The sequence below is a fragment of the Musa acuminata genome, chromosome BXJ3-9 (assembly GCF_036884655.1).
Source record: "Musa acuminata AAA Group cultivar baxijiao chromosome BXJ3-9, Cavendish_Baxijiao_AAA, whole genome shotgun sequence".
In the NCBI taxonomy this organism is placed as follows: Eukaryota; Viridiplantae; Streptophyta; class Magnoliopsida; order Zingiberales; family Musaceae; genus Musa; species Musa acuminata.
Window position 1 is genome coordinate 42,455,686 of NC_088357.1, and position 18,185 is coordinate 42,473,870.

The 18,185-nt window shown below is 35.7% G+C and overlaps 2 protein-coding genes and 1 long non-coding RNA gene across 3 annotated transcripts; 1 reads left to right on the top strand and 2 right to left on the bottom strand.

Moving 5' to 3' along the window:
- Positions 1–7,169: 7,169 nt before the first annotated feature.
- Positions 7,170–11,832, top strand: LOC135649077 (polygalacturonase ADPG1-like). Its single transcript, XM_065167181.1, has 10 exons — positions 7,170–7,178; positions 9,839–9,961; positions 10,049–10,180; positions 10,245–10,394; positions 10,473–10,493; positions 10,589–10,796; positions 10,886–10,967; positions 11,099–11,207; positions 11,296–11,412; positions 11,602–11,832. The coding sequence occupies exons 1-10, from the start codon at positions 7,170–7,172 to the stop codon at positions 11,830–11,832; spliced, it is 1,182 nt and encodes a 393-aa protein (XP_065023253.1).
- A 512-nt stretch (positions 11,833–12,344) lies between these two features.
- On the bottom strand, positions 12,345–14,120 carry LOC103998673 (zinc finger A20 and AN1 domain-containing stress-associated protein 8). Its single transcript, XM_009420213.3, has 3 exons — positions 14,040–14,120; positions 13,849–13,922; positions 12,345–13,129 (listed from the first exon to the last, which is right to left on the bottom strand). The coding sequence occupies exon 3, from the start codon at positions 13,116–13,118 to the stop codon at positions 12,624–12,626; it is 495 nt and encodes a 164-aa protein (XP_009418488.2). The 5' UTR covers positions 13,119–13,129; positions 13,849–13,922; positions 14,040–14,120; the 3' UTR covers positions 12,345–12,623.
- A 778-nt stretch (positions 14,121–14,898) lies between these two features.
- LOC103998674 (uncharacterized) lies at positions 14,899–17,399 on the bottom strand. Its single transcript, XR_010501006.1, has 5 exons — positions 17,311–17,399; positions 17,182–17,225; positions 16,805–17,103; positions 15,331–15,564; positions 14,899–15,184 (listed from the first exon to the last, which is right to left on the bottom strand). It is a non-coding gene; the product is annotated as an uncharacterized LOC103998674 (long non-coding RNA).
- Between the last annotated feature and the right edge of the window lie 786 nt (positions 17,400–18,185).

Below are 18,185 nucleotides of genomic sequence, written 5' to 3' on the forward strand. Positions count from 1 at the left end.
CCTTTTACAGTTTCACTCCTTTTGACAGGCTTAGGAGACAACCCTTATAGAATTTTCTTTCCTCTCTTATCAGATTAGAACTTGGAAGAAAAGATGAAGAAGAACTTTCAACTCATATAACACTTTTGAGCTCTAAAAATCATAAAGTAAAATCAAAATTTCGGTGGTTTCTGGTTTTTCAAGGGCCCAATTGCCCCAAGATTAAGTTAATGGGATCATCTCCCATTTTCAACTTAATTATTGTGCTAACTATGATATTTCCTAAGACATTTACTGCAACTTGATCCGGTGCGTCAATCGCTTCTTCCGGCAAGCTTCCAGCGAACTTCCGTCGATCATCCGATGAACCCTCGGTGATGCTCCTGCGGACTTCCGGCAAACTCCTGGACTTGCGACGATCCACTTGGCGAGTTTCGACGAGCTTCTTTGGCAAGCTCATGGACTTCTCGGATTTGTTCCCGCAGAACCTCCGACGACTGTCCGAACTTCCGTCGAACTCTCGAACTCCCAACGTGATCATTGTCTTGATTTCGGCGCAACTCCTACTGCATATCTTACTTTCATCGTAGTTAATCCTACACACTTAAAACAAAACTTCGATTGAGACAATTAATCCTAAGCAATTAACCAAGTTGTCCGGCATGTCATTGGTCCCTCGACGCTTCGTCCGATTCTTCGGTGCATCGTCCTCTCCTGCAACCTATTTCCCAATCGGCCAGTTGACTCCGCAACTCCGATATCCTTGGCACAATACCCGCTCTTCTTGGCCCGATGCCCAAGTCCACAGCCCGAAGCCTTCTGTCGATACGTCGACCGATCCACCGGCCCGACGTCCAATCTTCTGACATGTTCCTCCGGTACAACATGATTTTCCTGCTTTAATTATCTCATCCTGATCGAAGCATCCTACGTCACTCAAAACGCAGATTAAATCATAAACATATATCAAGTAGTTTCATCATTAAAATACGAGATTCAACAATCTCCCCCTTTTTGATGATGATAACCACTTGATGACGGAGTTAAACTTAACTCCCGGAGTTTAAACAAACTCTCCCTATCAATATGCCATATTGATAGAATCTTGAATTCAAACTAAATTCAAGTCATTGCAATATTCATCATGAATACTTGCAACACGTCATCATGAACTTATGCATAACATCATACTTCTCTCCCTTTGTCATCAACAAAAAGGAGAAGTCCAACTATTCTTGTGTTTGGAATATTAGTTTAACTTATTGTATGAAAAAAATAATATCAAGTTTTATCATCATGCAGTTTTGAAGCTAAAAAATTTAGCAAATGTTACATCATGCTTAGAACATTCAAGCTATCAAGTTTTAGATATGCAAGTTTTACAGCATACAAGATAGCACTTTTAGAACATGCAAGCTAGCAATGTTACAACATCTTAGAACTTGCAAGCTAGCAATTTAGAGATGTTCAAGAAGGCAACTCTTGCTTCTTGAAATATGTAAGTTGCAAGCTAGCAAATTTTTGCTTCCTTTGCAATGTTTGAGCTCGCAATTTTGCTTCCATTGCAAGGTGTAAGTTTAGTATGTTTATACTACAAGCTAGCAATTTTTACGATATGCAAGTTTTACTACATACAAGCTAGCAAAAATTCTGAAAGCAAATGCAAGATAGCTTTCTTGTGTAAGCTTATGATTCTTGCTTCCTATTGCAATGTGCAAGTTACAAGTTTTGCTTCTTGAGATAGGCAAGATAGCACTTTTGCAATTTTTGTTTGGCAAGCTTGTGATGTTCAAGATAACAAGCTCTTTCTTCTCTTTTGAGAAGTGTCATTTTTGCTTTCTTTGCAAAGTGCAAGCTAGCAAAATGCCAAACTAGCAAGAGATAATGTTTTACATGAGGCAAGCAAACAATTTGGTAAAGTGTTACATTTGCATCTTCTCTTTAGAGGAGTGTAATTTTTGCTTTCATCTAGAAATTCTTGCTCCCCCTTTGTCATTGTCAAAAAGAAGGGAAGACCCTTTTTTCAATTTTTAGATTATGACAAAGGTAAGTATCAATTTTATTTGTGCATCATTATATATTCAAATTAAAACATACACAATTTCAAAAACCTTATTTTTCATGCACGATACCGAAAAATAAATCAATCATCATTAATGGGTATATCATACATGATACTCAAACATTAAAATTTTTAAGCATTTATCAACATGTTGATCATGATACCAAACATTCATCATTTAAAGCATTCATGATATATATCATATGTAATACATTATGTACATCATTGTCATAAGTATTGCATGCATCATTTCAAATTCATGAATATTTCATCATTGCATCATGCTAAATCATAAAATATACAATCATCATTAATGCATGATTCCTAATCATCATTTATTTTGCAACATGATGGTACCAAATTTGTCAAATTACATTCTACCATACATGATCGAAACTTCTTATTTGTATACATCAAAACAAATTAATGAATATTTCATGTATTCTTATCATCACATAAGGAATATCAAGAAGAATTATTAGGTGATGAGATAAACATTTCATGAATACAAGGAATTGCATAAAAATCATATCATGAAATATTAGAACATGTGACTACCAAAAGACATGATTTCTTTTTGAAAAACCTATTCCATAATTAATAAAAAGAAAATCTTAAGAGAACGATTAATGAAAAAATCTTGATTCATAATAAATCTTAATTTGTAAATATCACGGAACCAAGATCATGATTTTGGATAAAACTCATTCAAATTCAAATCACCAAAAATCATTTTTATGGTTCACAAAATTCGTAACATAAGTAGATTCATGATTTCATTGATACTATATTTTTCCCTTTTTTAAGTATTTCATTTTAAGTGATTGATTTCATGTTAGCATGCTTTTTCATTTATGTTAAACATGCACCAACGTTTAGGATCGAAAAATGAATTTCATCATAAAACCATCAAGATCAATAGATTCTCAAAAATGAACTATTATGATCAAGAAAATCTGAAAATAAAATTTAACACTTTCATGCATTCGGACAAGGTTTTGCTATAGATTTTCAAGTTCAATCATGAAGATAAAACATGCTCATGATCATAAAAATTTTTGTATCCAAAACACATAATTTCCAATATGTTATTAAGGCATATAATAGTGTAAAATCATCATGGCAATTAAGTGATTTGAACATTGAATCAAGAAAGTCCGAAAAATAATCTTAACAAGTTCATGCATTCGAGCACATTTTTGCCATAGTTTTTCAAATACACTCATGAAAATAACACATGCTTATCATCATGTATAGCTTAAAATCTCATGCATAAAATTGTTAATCAAAATATTTAATATTACATCATTATGCATTTCTTCAAATCAAACATGATTTTTTTTTAATCAAAATCGAGAAATAACAATGGAAATCAACGTAATACACATTATTACTTCTTAACCATGATTTCATATTTTCAATCAAAATCATTTTATTTGTTTATCATAAAATATGTAATATTATCATTTTCAAAATTACTTAGCATGATCATAAATTTTTTTTTTAAACATGTAATTTTTAGGAAAATTAATTCTAAACTAAAAAAGAAAATACATCATGAGAGCATCAAGTAATTTCAAAATAAATTAGGGGGATTTCGATTACCTCATCATTGAAAGCGGTTAAGGCGTAGTTTGCCACCTCGTCTTTCTTGATTTTCTACTCGTCTTCGGAGGAGCTCGATTCATCCCACTTTGTGTTCTTCTTCTTTGGCCTCTTCCTTCGTTCAAGTTTATTATTTATTTTAGATTTTTATTTAATAAACTTATTAAGATTTAGTGTTCGAAGTTCAAGTTCATCATTGTCCTCATCACTTGAGTCATCGCTCAAGTGGTATTCATTTGTCCGGAGTTCCAAATCTTTCCTGTTCTTTGGAAGGTGATTTTGTTCATCATGTTCATCATATGCATTGTGCACCATTTCATATGTCATCAATGAACCAATTAGTTCTTCAAGTGGTAAGTTGTTTAGGTTTTTAGCTTCTTGTATTGCAGTTACTTTTGAATCTCACTTCTTAGAAAGAGAACGCAAAATCTTGTTTACGAGTACAAAATCTGAAAAACATTTTCCAAGAGCTCTTAAACTATTGACGACATCCGTGAAACGGGTATACATGTCGCCTATAGTCTCGCTTGGTTGCATTCGAAAAAGCTCAAAAATCATGCAATAAAATGTTAACTTTCGAGTCTTTGACTCTACTAGTTCCCTCGTGCATGATTTCAAGTGTTCACCAAATGTCAAAAGCCGTTTCGCACGTAGAAATCCGATTGAACTCATTTTTGTCCAAAGCGCAAAATAAGGCATTCATAGCCTTTGCGTTTAAAGAAAAATACTTCTTCTCCAAATCCGACCATTCGTTCATCGGTTTAGAGGGAAGTTGAAAATCGTTTTCAACGATATTCCATAAATCCAAATTCATAGAAATCAAGAAAACTCTCATTCGAGTTTTCCAATAAGTGTAATCCAATCCGTTAAACAACGGTGGACGAACAACCGATAAGCCCTCTTGAAACCCATGAAGAGCCATTTCTCTCGGGTGTAAATCCGAAATGAGAAATACCAGGCTCTAATACCAATTATTAGGATCAAGAGCACTAAGAGGGGGGGGGGGTGAATTAGTGCAGCAGAAAACTTTCGACGATTAAAATCGCGTTCGTATGATAAGAGCGATTTCGGTAGAAAATCCAATTCGTAAATCACTTTAACTTATAACCAAGCAAGATGCAGTTAAAGCAAAGATATAAAGGCAGTTTGCAGTTATGATAGAAATCAGAACGTAAACGCAAACTGAAATATGATGTTCGTACGATAAAAACGATTTACGTCTAAACGCCGATTCAAAAAATGCAGAGCTTGAAACACGATCGTATATGCGCAGAAGGCAGTAAAAATAAGATGCTCAAAGTAAATGCAAACCGAGATTTAGAGTGGTTCGGTCAATCTTGACCTATATCCACTTTTGGCTTCCTCCTCCGACGAGGTCACCGACATCCACTAGAGGCCTTCCTTCAATAGGCGAAGGCCAACCACCCTTTTACAGTTTCACTCCTTTTGACGGGCTTAGGAGACAACCCTTACAGAATTTTCTTTCCTCTCTTATCTGATTAGAACTTGGAAGAAAAGAGGAAGAAGAACTTTTAACTCATACAACACTTTTGAGCTCTAAAAATTACAAAGTAAAATCAGAATTTTGGTGGTTTCTGGGTTTTTCAGGGCCCAATTGCCCAAGATTAAGTTAATGGGATCACCTCCCATTTCCAACTTAATCATTATACTAACTACGATATTTCCTAAGACATTTACTACAACTTGCTCCGGTGCGTTAATCGCTTCTTCTGGCGAGCTTCCGGCAAACTTCCGTCGATCATCCGATGAACCCTCGGTGATGCTCCTGCGGACTTCCGGCAAACTCCTGGACTTGCGACGATCCATTTGGCTAGTTCTGACGAGCTTCTTTGGCAAGCTCATGGACTTCTCGGATTTGTTCCCGCAGAACCTCCGACGATTGTTCGAACTTCCGTCGAACTCTCGAACTCCCAACGTGATCATTGTCTTAATTCCGGCGTAACTCCTGCTGCATATCTTACTTTCATCGTAGTTAATTCTGTACACTTAAAACAAAACTTCGATTGAGACAATTAATCCTAAGCAATTAACCAAGTTGTCCGGCATGTCATTGGTCCCTCGACACTTCGTCCGATTCTTTGGCGCATCGTCCTCTCCTATAGCCTATTGCCTAATCGGCCAGTTGACTCCGCAACTCCAATATCCTTGGCACAATACCTGCTCTTCTTGGCCCGATGCCCGAGTCCATGGCCCGAAGCCTTCTGTCGATACGTCGACCGATCCACCGACCCGACGTCCAATCTTCTGACATGTTCCTCCGGTACAACATGATTTTCCTGCTTTAATTGTCTCATCCTGATCGAAGCATCCTACATCACTCAAAACGCAGATTAAATCATAAACATATATCAAGTAGTTTCATCATCAAAATACGAGATTCAACAGACACTGCACATATGATATATAATACACACTTAAAGTCATTCACAAATATATAAGTAGTGTGAAAGAATCCAAAATTAATCTTTTGGTTCATAGTTATAAATTATGTAAAATAAAACTAAGTAAATCTATTGATGATATATACACATTTTATGAATGTTGTCAATAAATTAAAAGCTCTTCATAGAAATTATGTTAATCTTGAATTAGTGAGTAAAATCTTAAGGTCTCTTCCTGAAAGTTAGGATCCAAATATAACGATAATCTAAGAAGCTATAGGCTTAAATAATTTTCTTGTTGAAAAACTCATAAGATCTTTACTGACTTCTGAAATAACATACAAAGTATCTGATGAAGAAAAAGTGACAAATTATACCTTAATAACTTTCATTTATGAGGTATTTGACTCTCTCAAAACTTCTTTATCACAAAAAAATTACTTGAACCATTTTATGATTTATATGATGAACTCAAAAAAGATTAGTAAGAAATATAGTTCACTAAAAAAGATCATGCATTACTTACTAATGAATTTGATATATTAAAAATTATACATGATAAATATACAACAACTTCTTATTGCTTAAAAAGAAGTTACTTAAAAAATCATATACTTTAAAAGTATAAAAAAGACTTAATTGTGATGAATAAGAAACTAAAATATTGTTTAGAAGAATCAAATCACAGTTATAATATGATAGAATCTTTTTGAAAGGAAAATAAGTTTATACGGTAAACGTTAGAAAATTTTAAAATTAAAAATAAATCACTTAATATAATTCTTGCTAAATAAGATTGTGTATTTAAAAAAGAATGTATTGGTAGCACATATCAAAATCAACTAAATTTGTAAAAAGATAACACTATATATTTCTCATAAAGTTAAATATAATTTTTATGAAGAGTTTGATCATTATAATTACACATACTCTCTCAAAAAAATAGTTACAAAAATTAGTTTAGGTTCCTAAAGGAATCATAAGTGATTTAAAGCTAAAAAATAAGAAAGATAAATCTAAAGATCCAAAATCAAATAGGTACCTAAAATAAATCTTTTTTTTTTTTTGTAGATTTATCTTTAAACAAAAACTAGGAGTAAAAGATGATATCTTGATAGTGAATGTCCAAGGTACATGACTGGAGATCCTACCAACTTCTCAAAATTTTTTAACCGAGATGGAGTATATATTATTTTTGGAGAATAATAAAAAAATTTATTAGGATTGAAAATATTGATAACAAATAAAATATCTTGATTAAAGATATATTTTGGTAGATAACTAGAAACATAAGAAGCATAAGCCAACTTTATAATAAAGGATATAATATTAAATTTAAATCTCATACTTGCATCACACAAATACCAAGTAATAAGAAATATATGATAGCTTTAAGATGTCATAATGTTTATACTATTTGATCTTGTTTTTCATAATCGAACTTATTTTTTTAATTTTGAATAATGATGCATTACTTTGATATAGAAAACTAGGACATGTTAGGATGATATTAATTTTTCAAATTGAAACTAAAAAACTTATAAGAGGAATATCTAAAATTAAATTTATTAAAAATAAAATTTATGATGCATGCCAATTAGGAAAACATATAAGGAGTAACTTCAAATCCAAAAACTAAGTAAGTACTTCTAGATCATTATAACTATTTCACATGAATTTATTTGGATCTATTGATATTACAAGTCTAGAAAATAGTAAATATATTTTATTATTATTGATGACTACAGTAGATATATCTACTTGGACATATTTTTTGATACATAAAAATAATTGTTTCAAATATTTTACTAAATTTTATAAACAAATTAAAAATAAAAAAAAATATTTTATGATTTTTTCTATTTATAATGATCATGATAATAAATTTAAAAATCATACTTTTTAAAAGTTTTATGATTTGAATGAGTAAGATCATAAATTTTCTATTCTAAAAAGATTATAAAAAATAGAGTTATTGATATAAGAGCTTATAAAAAATGATAAGAATTATACTTACTTAATGAATATAGTATACTCAAATACTTTTAAACCGAAGACGTTAATATTATGCTATGTTACGAATAGAGTTATTATAAGAGTCCATCTAACTAACCAAAACAATTTAAAACTTTATTCATTTTGATTCCAAATTCTATAGAATCGGAACTAAGGATTCTGAAACAAAGATCATGCTCTATTGTATGAGCATTTATTGATCATTACTCTTAAGGGAATGCATTTAGAATTATACCACACAAAAACAACAACCATTAAACACTCTTTGGTGACATCTTAGTGAGCGGGGAAAGTATTGAATCGGTTTGGTTCCAAGATCTGTACTGAAATTGAACTAAAATAGGAGAAGATGCATGCCATGGCAGATGAACTAATAATACATGTGGTTGAGGGTCTCAAAAGGTAAACAAAACAACTTGTATAGGAATGAATACATACCATCAAGTTTATGATGTACATTATTTTCATTGTAATTTATGACTTACATCACTGCCCATTTTATTGGTGGAAACATTGCCATTCTCCTCACTTGCCACAAATGTGTGCTTGTTACCCATCTTGCATGTTTTTGCCAAGGTTATATAAGGTAAATAGTGAACCAAATCAAATAAACTTATTGTAATCAATAAGTAATAGTGAATGACTGTATATAATCTTATAAAAATATGGCCCAAAATGTATAATAAATAAAATATATATTCTACTTTATGAAAAATATAAATCACATTGGTTTCTCACACTTTTGAAGTTTTAGACAAAGTTACAGGGTACTTTCAGAATATAAAAAATTATATTAACATCTTACAAATGTTAAAATGCTAATGTCATTGCATTTGAGCATTTTCAATGTAAAATTCACGTTAGAAATGATTTGAATTTATATTTAAAAAGTGCATTGAGCTATTGATTGTAAAAGCACATTTCATGAACATTTCAAATATATTTATTTCCTAATATGTTTATAATGTACATTATTTGTTTCCAAATAAAGCACATTTCAAATATATTTCCAAATACACGCTAAAAGATGCATGCATACTATATGAACCGATCAAATAACTTACTAAAATCTATGTATAATATTCACAGATTCATACTAAATTCGGCTACCGATTGTTAAAAATAATGAAGTATATAATGTACATTATTTTCATTCAAAGTTTGAAATAAAAAAAATGATTAATCCATCATTTGCATTTATTTTAGCAATCCGCCAAAATAGTTATAATTAATCCTGGTGTTAAATAATAATTAAAATAACCTCATATATTTCTATACAATTTCACCAATCTGAGCAACTCAAATTTCAAGACTGATTTGATTACTAATCAACACATAGGCTGTATACGTATGTATCTGTCGAAGATTTCGGTGATCTACACTGTCCCCTTTACTGAATATGTCAATTATAGAAGGTTTTAAGCAGTCGACAAGTATTTAAGGAATCAAATCACTGCTTATAGTAATTTCTCATGGCCTTTCCAGTTTCTGTCGTGTGTAAAAGTGGAGTATATGGTCAACAGCGTCGTCGTATATACGGCAAAATGTTGTCATATAAAAGAAAGAACAAATGTAGATAAGCAATCAGCTGTAAATTCTTCCCTTGTATTCATCTGCCCCCTTATCCCTATAAACATGCATTTATCTGCTTGACAGTGACATCCATCTCACGCAGACTTGTGTAAGGATTTTGTACGATGGTGAGTCGAGGAAGTTGGATGTTGAGTTTGTGTTCTTGTCGTTTCTATGAGCTTTCTACCGTCGTTGTTTGCAGGGACTCATAAGCGTTCTCACACTCTCGGTTCTTGTTTCTTGGACCATCGGGGGAGTGACAGCCGCAACATACAGCGTGGTAGACCATGGAGCCAAGGGAGATGGCAAAACCGATGACACCCAAGTATAATATACAGTGGAGATGCATCTATAGTTATCTCATTTTACAGGCACAAATAGAGAGAGCTTTACATGTCTGTTGCTTCCTCAGGCATTCACGGACGCTTGGAATGCGGTGTGCAGTGATGCCGCAGCTCCAACCTTCCTCGTCCCTTCAGGAATGGCGTTCCTGTTAGGGCAGGTCGTCTTCCAAGGCCCCTGCAAGTCCAACGTCCATGTCGAGGTACACTTCCCTCCCACTCGAATGCCACACGCACAGAAGAGAGCTCATTGCTGCTCGTGTGCAGATTTCTGGAAATATTCTACGGCCAAGCGGGTTATGGTCAGGAGGCGTGGTGAGTTGGATCGTGTTCAACAACGTCAACGGGCTCTCCATCGCCAGCACCGGCGTGATCGACGGCCAGGGATCGGCCTACTGGACCTGCAGAAACAATTACGTAAGCTTTTTTGCCCTCTGATGAAGCAGCTTCTCTCACCTTTCCTGCGCTCACTCCATCTGCTTTCTTTGACTGCAGCAATGCAATGACGCTCCCAGCGTAAGTGTCGTGGTGGATATACTTTGAATGGATATATACATATATATATATATGGAAAAATGAACTAAATGGAAGGAGTGCCGATTTGGATGTAGGCGTTGACTGTGCTCAACGCCAACGGGTCGAGGTTGAGTGGATTGAAGCTCATCAACAGTCCAAGCAAGCACCTCATCGTGGGGCGGAGCGTGGGAGTCACCATTGATGGGATCAACGTAACAGCCCCCGGGGACAGCCCCAACACGGATGGGGTGTTCATCCAGCAGAGCCAGCATGTGTCTCTCTCGAACGCCATCATCGGCACAGGTGATGACTGCCTCCACCCCTCGGTCTCGTAGAAGAAGAACCTGTAGGCGAAGAGCGTAGTTCTTTCTAATGAATGGAATTGGTTGCAGGAGACGACTGCGTGGCGATTGGCAATGGAACCTTGGATGTTACTGTCACCGGAATAACCTGCGGTCCTGGACACGGAATAAGGTTTGCCTTGAGAGAAAGCTTTGATTTCTCTCAGCCTAATCCTTGGAAATAAACTGATCGACATCTTCTAGATTTGGAAGTTCCCCTCTAAATGTCTGCTTTAAATGTTGTTGTTGTTTCCATGATTCTAGTATTGGCAGCCTGGGCAGTGAAAACTCTGAAGCACAAGTGGAACAAATTCATGTATCTAACTCTAGGATATTCAACGCCACCAATGGATTAAGAATCAAGACATGGCAGGTGAACGTTCTCTTCTCTCTGTTCTTCTATCTCTCATACTTTGAGTTTGGTTTCGGATGCATTACCATCTTTTTTCTTGGTATGACAGGGAGGATCTGGTTATGCAAAGAATATATCATTTGAGGGGATCAACCTCGCCGCCGTAGACAATCCTATACTCATAGATCAATATTATTGCCCGAGGGGAGATTGTGCTCTCAACCAGGTAAACCAAAATTATATGATTTTGATGCAAGAGAAATCAAATTTTGGTTTTATATCACTTGAAAAATGCTAGACGTATACATTTAATTGTATAATTGCCTTAAGATCTTTCGAGAAAATTAAAATAGATATTTCATATTTTTAAGCTACTAACGTTTTTATTCCACATTGTTTCGATGCGATGGGGAAGTCGTCGAGTCTTCAAGTGAGTAATGTGCGCTACAGTGACATATCAGGAACAACAACCGGGAAGATAGCCATTAATCTCAACTGCAGTCAAAGCGTGATTTGTACAGACATCAGCTTGCAGAACATCAACATCCAATCTGCAGATGCTGGAGGAACAGTAGTGGCTAACTGTACCAATGTCCAGGGAACAGCAGTGGGCATTGTTAAGCCTACAGTTCCTTGCTTAAACTAGAGATCATTGCAGCAATAATCCCAAAGGGATGATTTCCACGTTTTCTAAGCATTAGGTTAATGTTGTTATGAAGGTTTTAGCGATTCGATGATTCCAAATCAAGTCATCAAGTTCCATGGTGTGCAAATATCAAGTTTGCTATTCAATGATTCACAATCAATTTATGTGCAAAATTTTGCGTTTGGAAGAAACAACAAATAACCCAGAGGTCAATAAAAAGAAACAGAAAATAACCTTAGCATGAATGAAAAAAATATACTTTCTGAAATGACAAAAGTAATGATACCTTCATCAGAGTCAATAGACTTCACAGAAGCATAATTTAATCATGATGATGATAAAAACCTTTTGGAAGTGCATGATCTTCTCAAGGGAAATGAAAATAAGTGACATCTCATGCTTAACTAATAGCAAGGATGTAGCATAAAGAAAGCTCTATAAGTTTCCACATCATTGACATGTCAATCCAAATTATTCTACTGATCTGAAACCATAGCTCAAAGATACAACAGTTGACATCTTCCATGCACTGATGATGATCACTACCAGCAAAGAAAAGGTAACATGACAACCTTGACAGCAAACTACAAACTTAGCCAACTCATAAGCCCACATAGTACACCATACCAGCACAAATTAAGGCATTTACACCAGAGACAATATGCAAACCTTTTCCAATCATCACCATATAGTTCTCGAGGTTGCATCCGTTCATAGCAAGATAGGACACCGAGCAGCAGCCAACTTGAAATGAAAGGGAAAGCGCGATTTAAGGAATTGTGCCCAACTGCCTAGATTTTGTCGAGCTTTTCAGCTTTAACCACAGGGTTCGCTTTGGCAATGGCATTCCTAGCTGATGTTTGGTAATCGAATGGACAGCCGTGCTTGTCAGAATAGCGGTGCACCGAACAGAAAAGATCCCCACAGCGACATCTAAATCCGGTCAGACCGACCCGCTTCCTACAAGTGTTGCATCTATTTGGACCCTCTGCCTTTGCCTCTCTGATATCACTTGAGCCTGATTCATCAGATACTTGTGCCAATAAAGACTTAGCTTCCAGATAGCCAGTTCCTACATCTGCATTACCAGTAATAACTGGGCCTTTTCCACTCGCAAGGTTGCCAATGGAGGACGCATCGAGCTTGGCCTGCTCCTGCTTCAACATCATATCCTTGTGACACTTGGAGCACATGTTCATGGTCGCCGCACTTCCAAAGAAACCGCAGTTGTTGATGCAGAGGATGGGACCTTCAGGGGCTTGGCATTTGGTCTTATCGTGCTCCATTTCCGACTCCCCTGAACCATGATAACCACAACAAAGTAAGCTAAGCCAATTCATCAGGGAATAATAGTCCAAGCTACTCATCTAAGCGCTTAACATCCGATCCCTTTCTAGCTAAAACATTTCCACGGTGGACAAAAGCATCTGAAACAAAGTTGGGATCGCAGAAAAAAGCTCATACCGTGACGCCAATAAGATATTAGAGTGATCCTATAGCAACTATAAGCACCACTACATTGCCATATACTGAACACACTATTTTGTTGATACACGCAATCGATGATCTGCAACTAAGTTATAAACACAAACCATGTATCCAGCTAGATCCTGAAGATAACTATTCATGAAAAAACAGACTTCATATCACAATCGTAAAAAACAGAAATTTGTACCGATCCTGTGAATTATCTAACTTGAAAATTTTCAATAAAAAAAAAACGTTTTTTTTAATCAAAAACTGCGGCGTAAATCCAGAGAGAAATCTTTAAGGGAAAGATAAATAAATGAAATAAAGAATAACTGACAGAAAAGCCTACAGATCGAGTCTAAACAAATGAAGAAGAATCGAAAAAGCAATCATACAAATTTAGTGTAAATTATTACAAAAATAGAACAACAAAGGCAAAGGCACAGAACGAACAAGAAATAATTGAACCCACAAACCAAAACCTAACAAAGAGCCTTAGGCGTAAAAATCCAACCCAAGACGCATCCAATCTAAAACGTACAGTACCTGTATGAATAAGAAGGCCTCCGGCGTGATTTGCCTGCGGCAATATTCTCCCAATTAACACGCTGCGACGACCCCTGCCCCGAAGAAGCACAAGCAAAGAGAGACCGGGCAGATGAGCCGATAGGAGAACTGAGCACTAAATCCCAAAAAGGAAAACAAGATGTATTTAAGAGCAAGACGATAGACCAAACCCTGGTGGCCGGTAGCCGCCTCGGAACCGTCAAATCGGCGTCTCTCGGCGGTAGGAGTGGGAGATAGGAGAGACTAAATAGAGAGAGATCAGTCGGTTCCACGAAGGGGATCTGCTGCATGCGACGACTTAGCATACGACAAATGATGTGGCATGCATCAAGAAGGCAGCCCCCCTACCCCACCGCCTCTTGCGCCCTGGATGTGCGCCACATTCTTTGTCGTGTTCTAAATCGTGAAATGAACTACGAGAAGCGGCAATACTTTTCGTTACCGCCTTCGGTTCCCCGTCTGACATACGACAAAGTCGATTGGAATACAGGAGGGGCCGACGAGACGATCCTCTGGGGCCCTGCCATGTTACACGGGGATGATATGATCGGGTAGCGTAGGAAAAGTTTGCAGACCATAAGTAGCCCCTCTCATATCACCCGTAAAGTTGAAAATAAAAGTAGTTATCTTTTGGCATTTTTCGTTCACATAGTTCTTGAATATTTTAAACAAATTATGAACATTCTGTATTGTAATGTTATAAAATTACTTGGATAAAATTACTCATTCAGTATTAGGATCAATTTATGTACTCATTCCGTAATTTCTTGAATTATTATAATTAGATGTTAACTTTAAAACGAATGCTCATTTCAATCAATTTACTTCTTATATTTTTCTGCAAATAATTAAATTATATCGATAAAAAAATGTGACAGCTACGGAATTATTATACATAAATCTTTTAGTCATATGCTCATCAATCACTGAAACTCAATCAACACAAATCATTTGAGCATATTTAGATATTGCACGGTGATTTCCCAAAAGGACTATTTTTGAGATGCAAGATTACTGCCAAACTAAAAATACAAACCAACGAATAATAATGATTTGATTAGCGTTCCACACAAAGTTAGACTACTGTATGTTTGGTATTAGAAATTTTGCATCAGATATCCTCCTAAGTGAGGAAGGTTCAAATGAACCAAAAAGCAACACTTGGTTCTAAAGAGTTGAATGATAAGACCAGTTGTCACACAAGTCTGGCAGAATCCATTGGCATCACTATCTTCTCCGACATGGGTTATGACAGTCCTCACTATTTTGTAATGGCTCTCACATGCAACTGCTGGAAGGAATACTGTTTCCTCAACTGGATTTGTGGAGAAGCCGATGAGAAAAATGAGTTAAAAAGATCGAAATTGCATCAATATGACAAAAAGTGTTCAAAAGAAACAAATATTTATGATGCCTTTTCCGGACAATATGGACCAAACAACGAAGCACAATTCAACCTACATTTGATTTGATGCCAGCCTTTCAAAATCTGATGCATAATTCCTCACTGGAGAAAATTTGGGCAAGAAAGTGATTTGGATGTAAATCATAAGAAACTGGCTGACCAATGAAGTAACTCGAACAACCGCTAAGCAACCTTCCAAAGCTTAGACCGAGATGAAGCCAAGACCAAATGCCACGCCACCCCCTTGGCACAGATGTTCATCCCATCGGCACAAAGAAGTGGGTTTGCCTCTACATAAGACAATAACCTTTCCAAACATATGAGTTGTTGAACTTTATCAGCTGATAGAGACATTGGTAAAAGAAATCTCGTAACTCTTCTGACATTTGATGCACTGTTGAATGAAGAAATATCCTCAAGGTGCAATCCATGGCAGTATAAGACTTGCATCATATTCAATCAAAGTAAATCAAAAAAATGGAAGAAACAAAAACCTAATATTCTAAGAACAACTTACGAATAATTTGACAGGCCTCAAGGAAGCTGAGGAGCAGCAAATGTGAGGCAACTTGAAAAGGAAAAAATCTACCCAGTACGATTAGTTATGTCTATAAAAGCACTGAATGTATGTCATGCTGTGAAAACTCGTATTAAGATGAACTGAATGGATAGAACATAATTAAACAGATATGACAAGAAGGTGTGATTTGATTAGTATCTACCGGCACAAATGAGTTCTCCATCATGTTAGTCCAAATAAAAGAAGTTTCACTTCTGCTTTCAAGTCAAGTGTAACCATCGACTGGTCCCCTATATGCAAGGCGGCATATTTGATCCAATATACTCAAATGATGACTTTAGAATCCTTCTCTTTTTCTCTCTTTCAAGCTAATGGCATGCACGTGTATCCAAAGATATTGTGCTATAAAATTACAATAAAAAATATTGAAAATTCTGCAGAACATCCAGTTATGATTTAATATACCAGAACGGATAGAAATATGAAGATCCCCACTTCAATTTCATTCATCTCCTCATAAGCTTAAAGCAATTTTTTTTCCTTAAAAAGTGTTTTCAGAACGAGATATTAAAATCTGAGTTTAACAGCAACAAACAAGAAAAGAAGGGGGGGAAATTTGAAATCTTTTAATCAGGAGGTATCATACTTTTCAGTCGCAAAGAGAACAAGTACCGAAAGAGTTGCACTAAATATGAACAAGCTCAGGGTCCAACAAAAACCATTATATCTTCCTATTACTAAGGCTTCAACTTTCCAACCAATTTGGGATAATCAAAGTGCCAATTCTCCATTTTATCATCTTAGTTTCATGAAAAGGACAGCAGATGAAGATACCAATATATCCTGTGTCCAAGGAAGCGGTAGCAGAGTGCAACAACGTTAATATTCAATATTAATTTGACACATAGTATGTGATTGTAAAATCACAATACATCCACAACTACTAACATCAACAGCATTTAATGATGTTCATTCTGTATTATAACATAAATTAGGTAGCATGGACTTACCGAGCTTCGTTTAATGCTCTAAGCACATTTATGTATGAACTCAAATCCTCTTTTCATCATCATCCCAATTCCAAAATTCCATGTTAGGGTACTACTCACATGAACCACATGATCAATTACAAACATGCGTGGGTTGATCATGTGGTTCATGTAAGTGGTACCCTAACTCAGTTAGGGCTAGAGGTGGCAAACAACTCTGCTCCTTGTGACGCATGTGTAGGGCATCGAATCCTACACGGTTCCCTTCGGTTTGCAACGCTTCAATCATGAGTCCACCGAATCAAAGCGTACAACAATCCCTACCGACAAAATGACATACGCACCTCAGGGCCGATCGTTTCTCGATAAGTAAAAAGATGGGATTAGGGTTTTGGAACCTGGATTGATGACGACGAGTGTTGAAGTCGCGCTCCTTAATTAGCTGCGAAGGAAACGAGGAAAATCTGATGAACGAACTCTGACATAAAGCGGATCAAACGATCGAACAACAAAAGAAGAGAACAAACCTGCAAATTGAGAGGCTAGGTTCTAACCACAGAAGGAAAGAAAAGCCCGTCGGGAGGGAGAGACTACTCACCATGATGGCGACGAGCGAGGACGAGAAGCGAAGAATCCGCGGGATCGGAGCGGGCGACACGAACTGTCTTAGAGAACGATTAACGTTGCAGTGTCTCGCGGGTCAGTTTAAGAAATATGTGATCCAATTAAACGAATTCACATCATAATTTTTAATTGTAAAGAAAATGATTATATATATATATATACATATATATAATTAAAGAGGAAAATTAAAAGAATCCATTTAATTTTATGAGAAAGTATATTTAAAATTGAGGACAGAAAATTCAGATATTATGTTAATGAGTGACAAATAAAATTAAGAGGAAAATAAATACAGCAGCAATGAAATAATAATTTCGAATTTTAATAAATTTATATTGTGCCCATTAAACTAAAATATTTGTATCTTAAAACAATCAGTAAACAATCAGTAATTTATATTCTATTCTTTTACCAAGACATCTTTTCAATGATGTGGTTGCCTGTATTTTGCTGCTTTTTGCTTAGGTAAGATCTAATTAAATAGATCTTCTTTATATTCTGGAGGCATTTATCCCAAAATCATTCCTTGATTTGATTTGGCAGTAGGATCTTCAAAGTAATCTTTTCCCAATGGTCATAACCTGCTCCCACTTGCACTTTCTTCACTCTCAAGCCTCTACTTAACCTTAATTCCCAGACCTTTAAGCCTATAACTCGAACAGCTGACAGAATTGAAGTAGGAGAGCTCCATATCATTGTGAGAGCTTGAACTTTCCTTCCCACCTTCTCTTGCTCAAACTACAGTTGAAGTGTTCTTTCCTTTAATTAATTAGTCTTC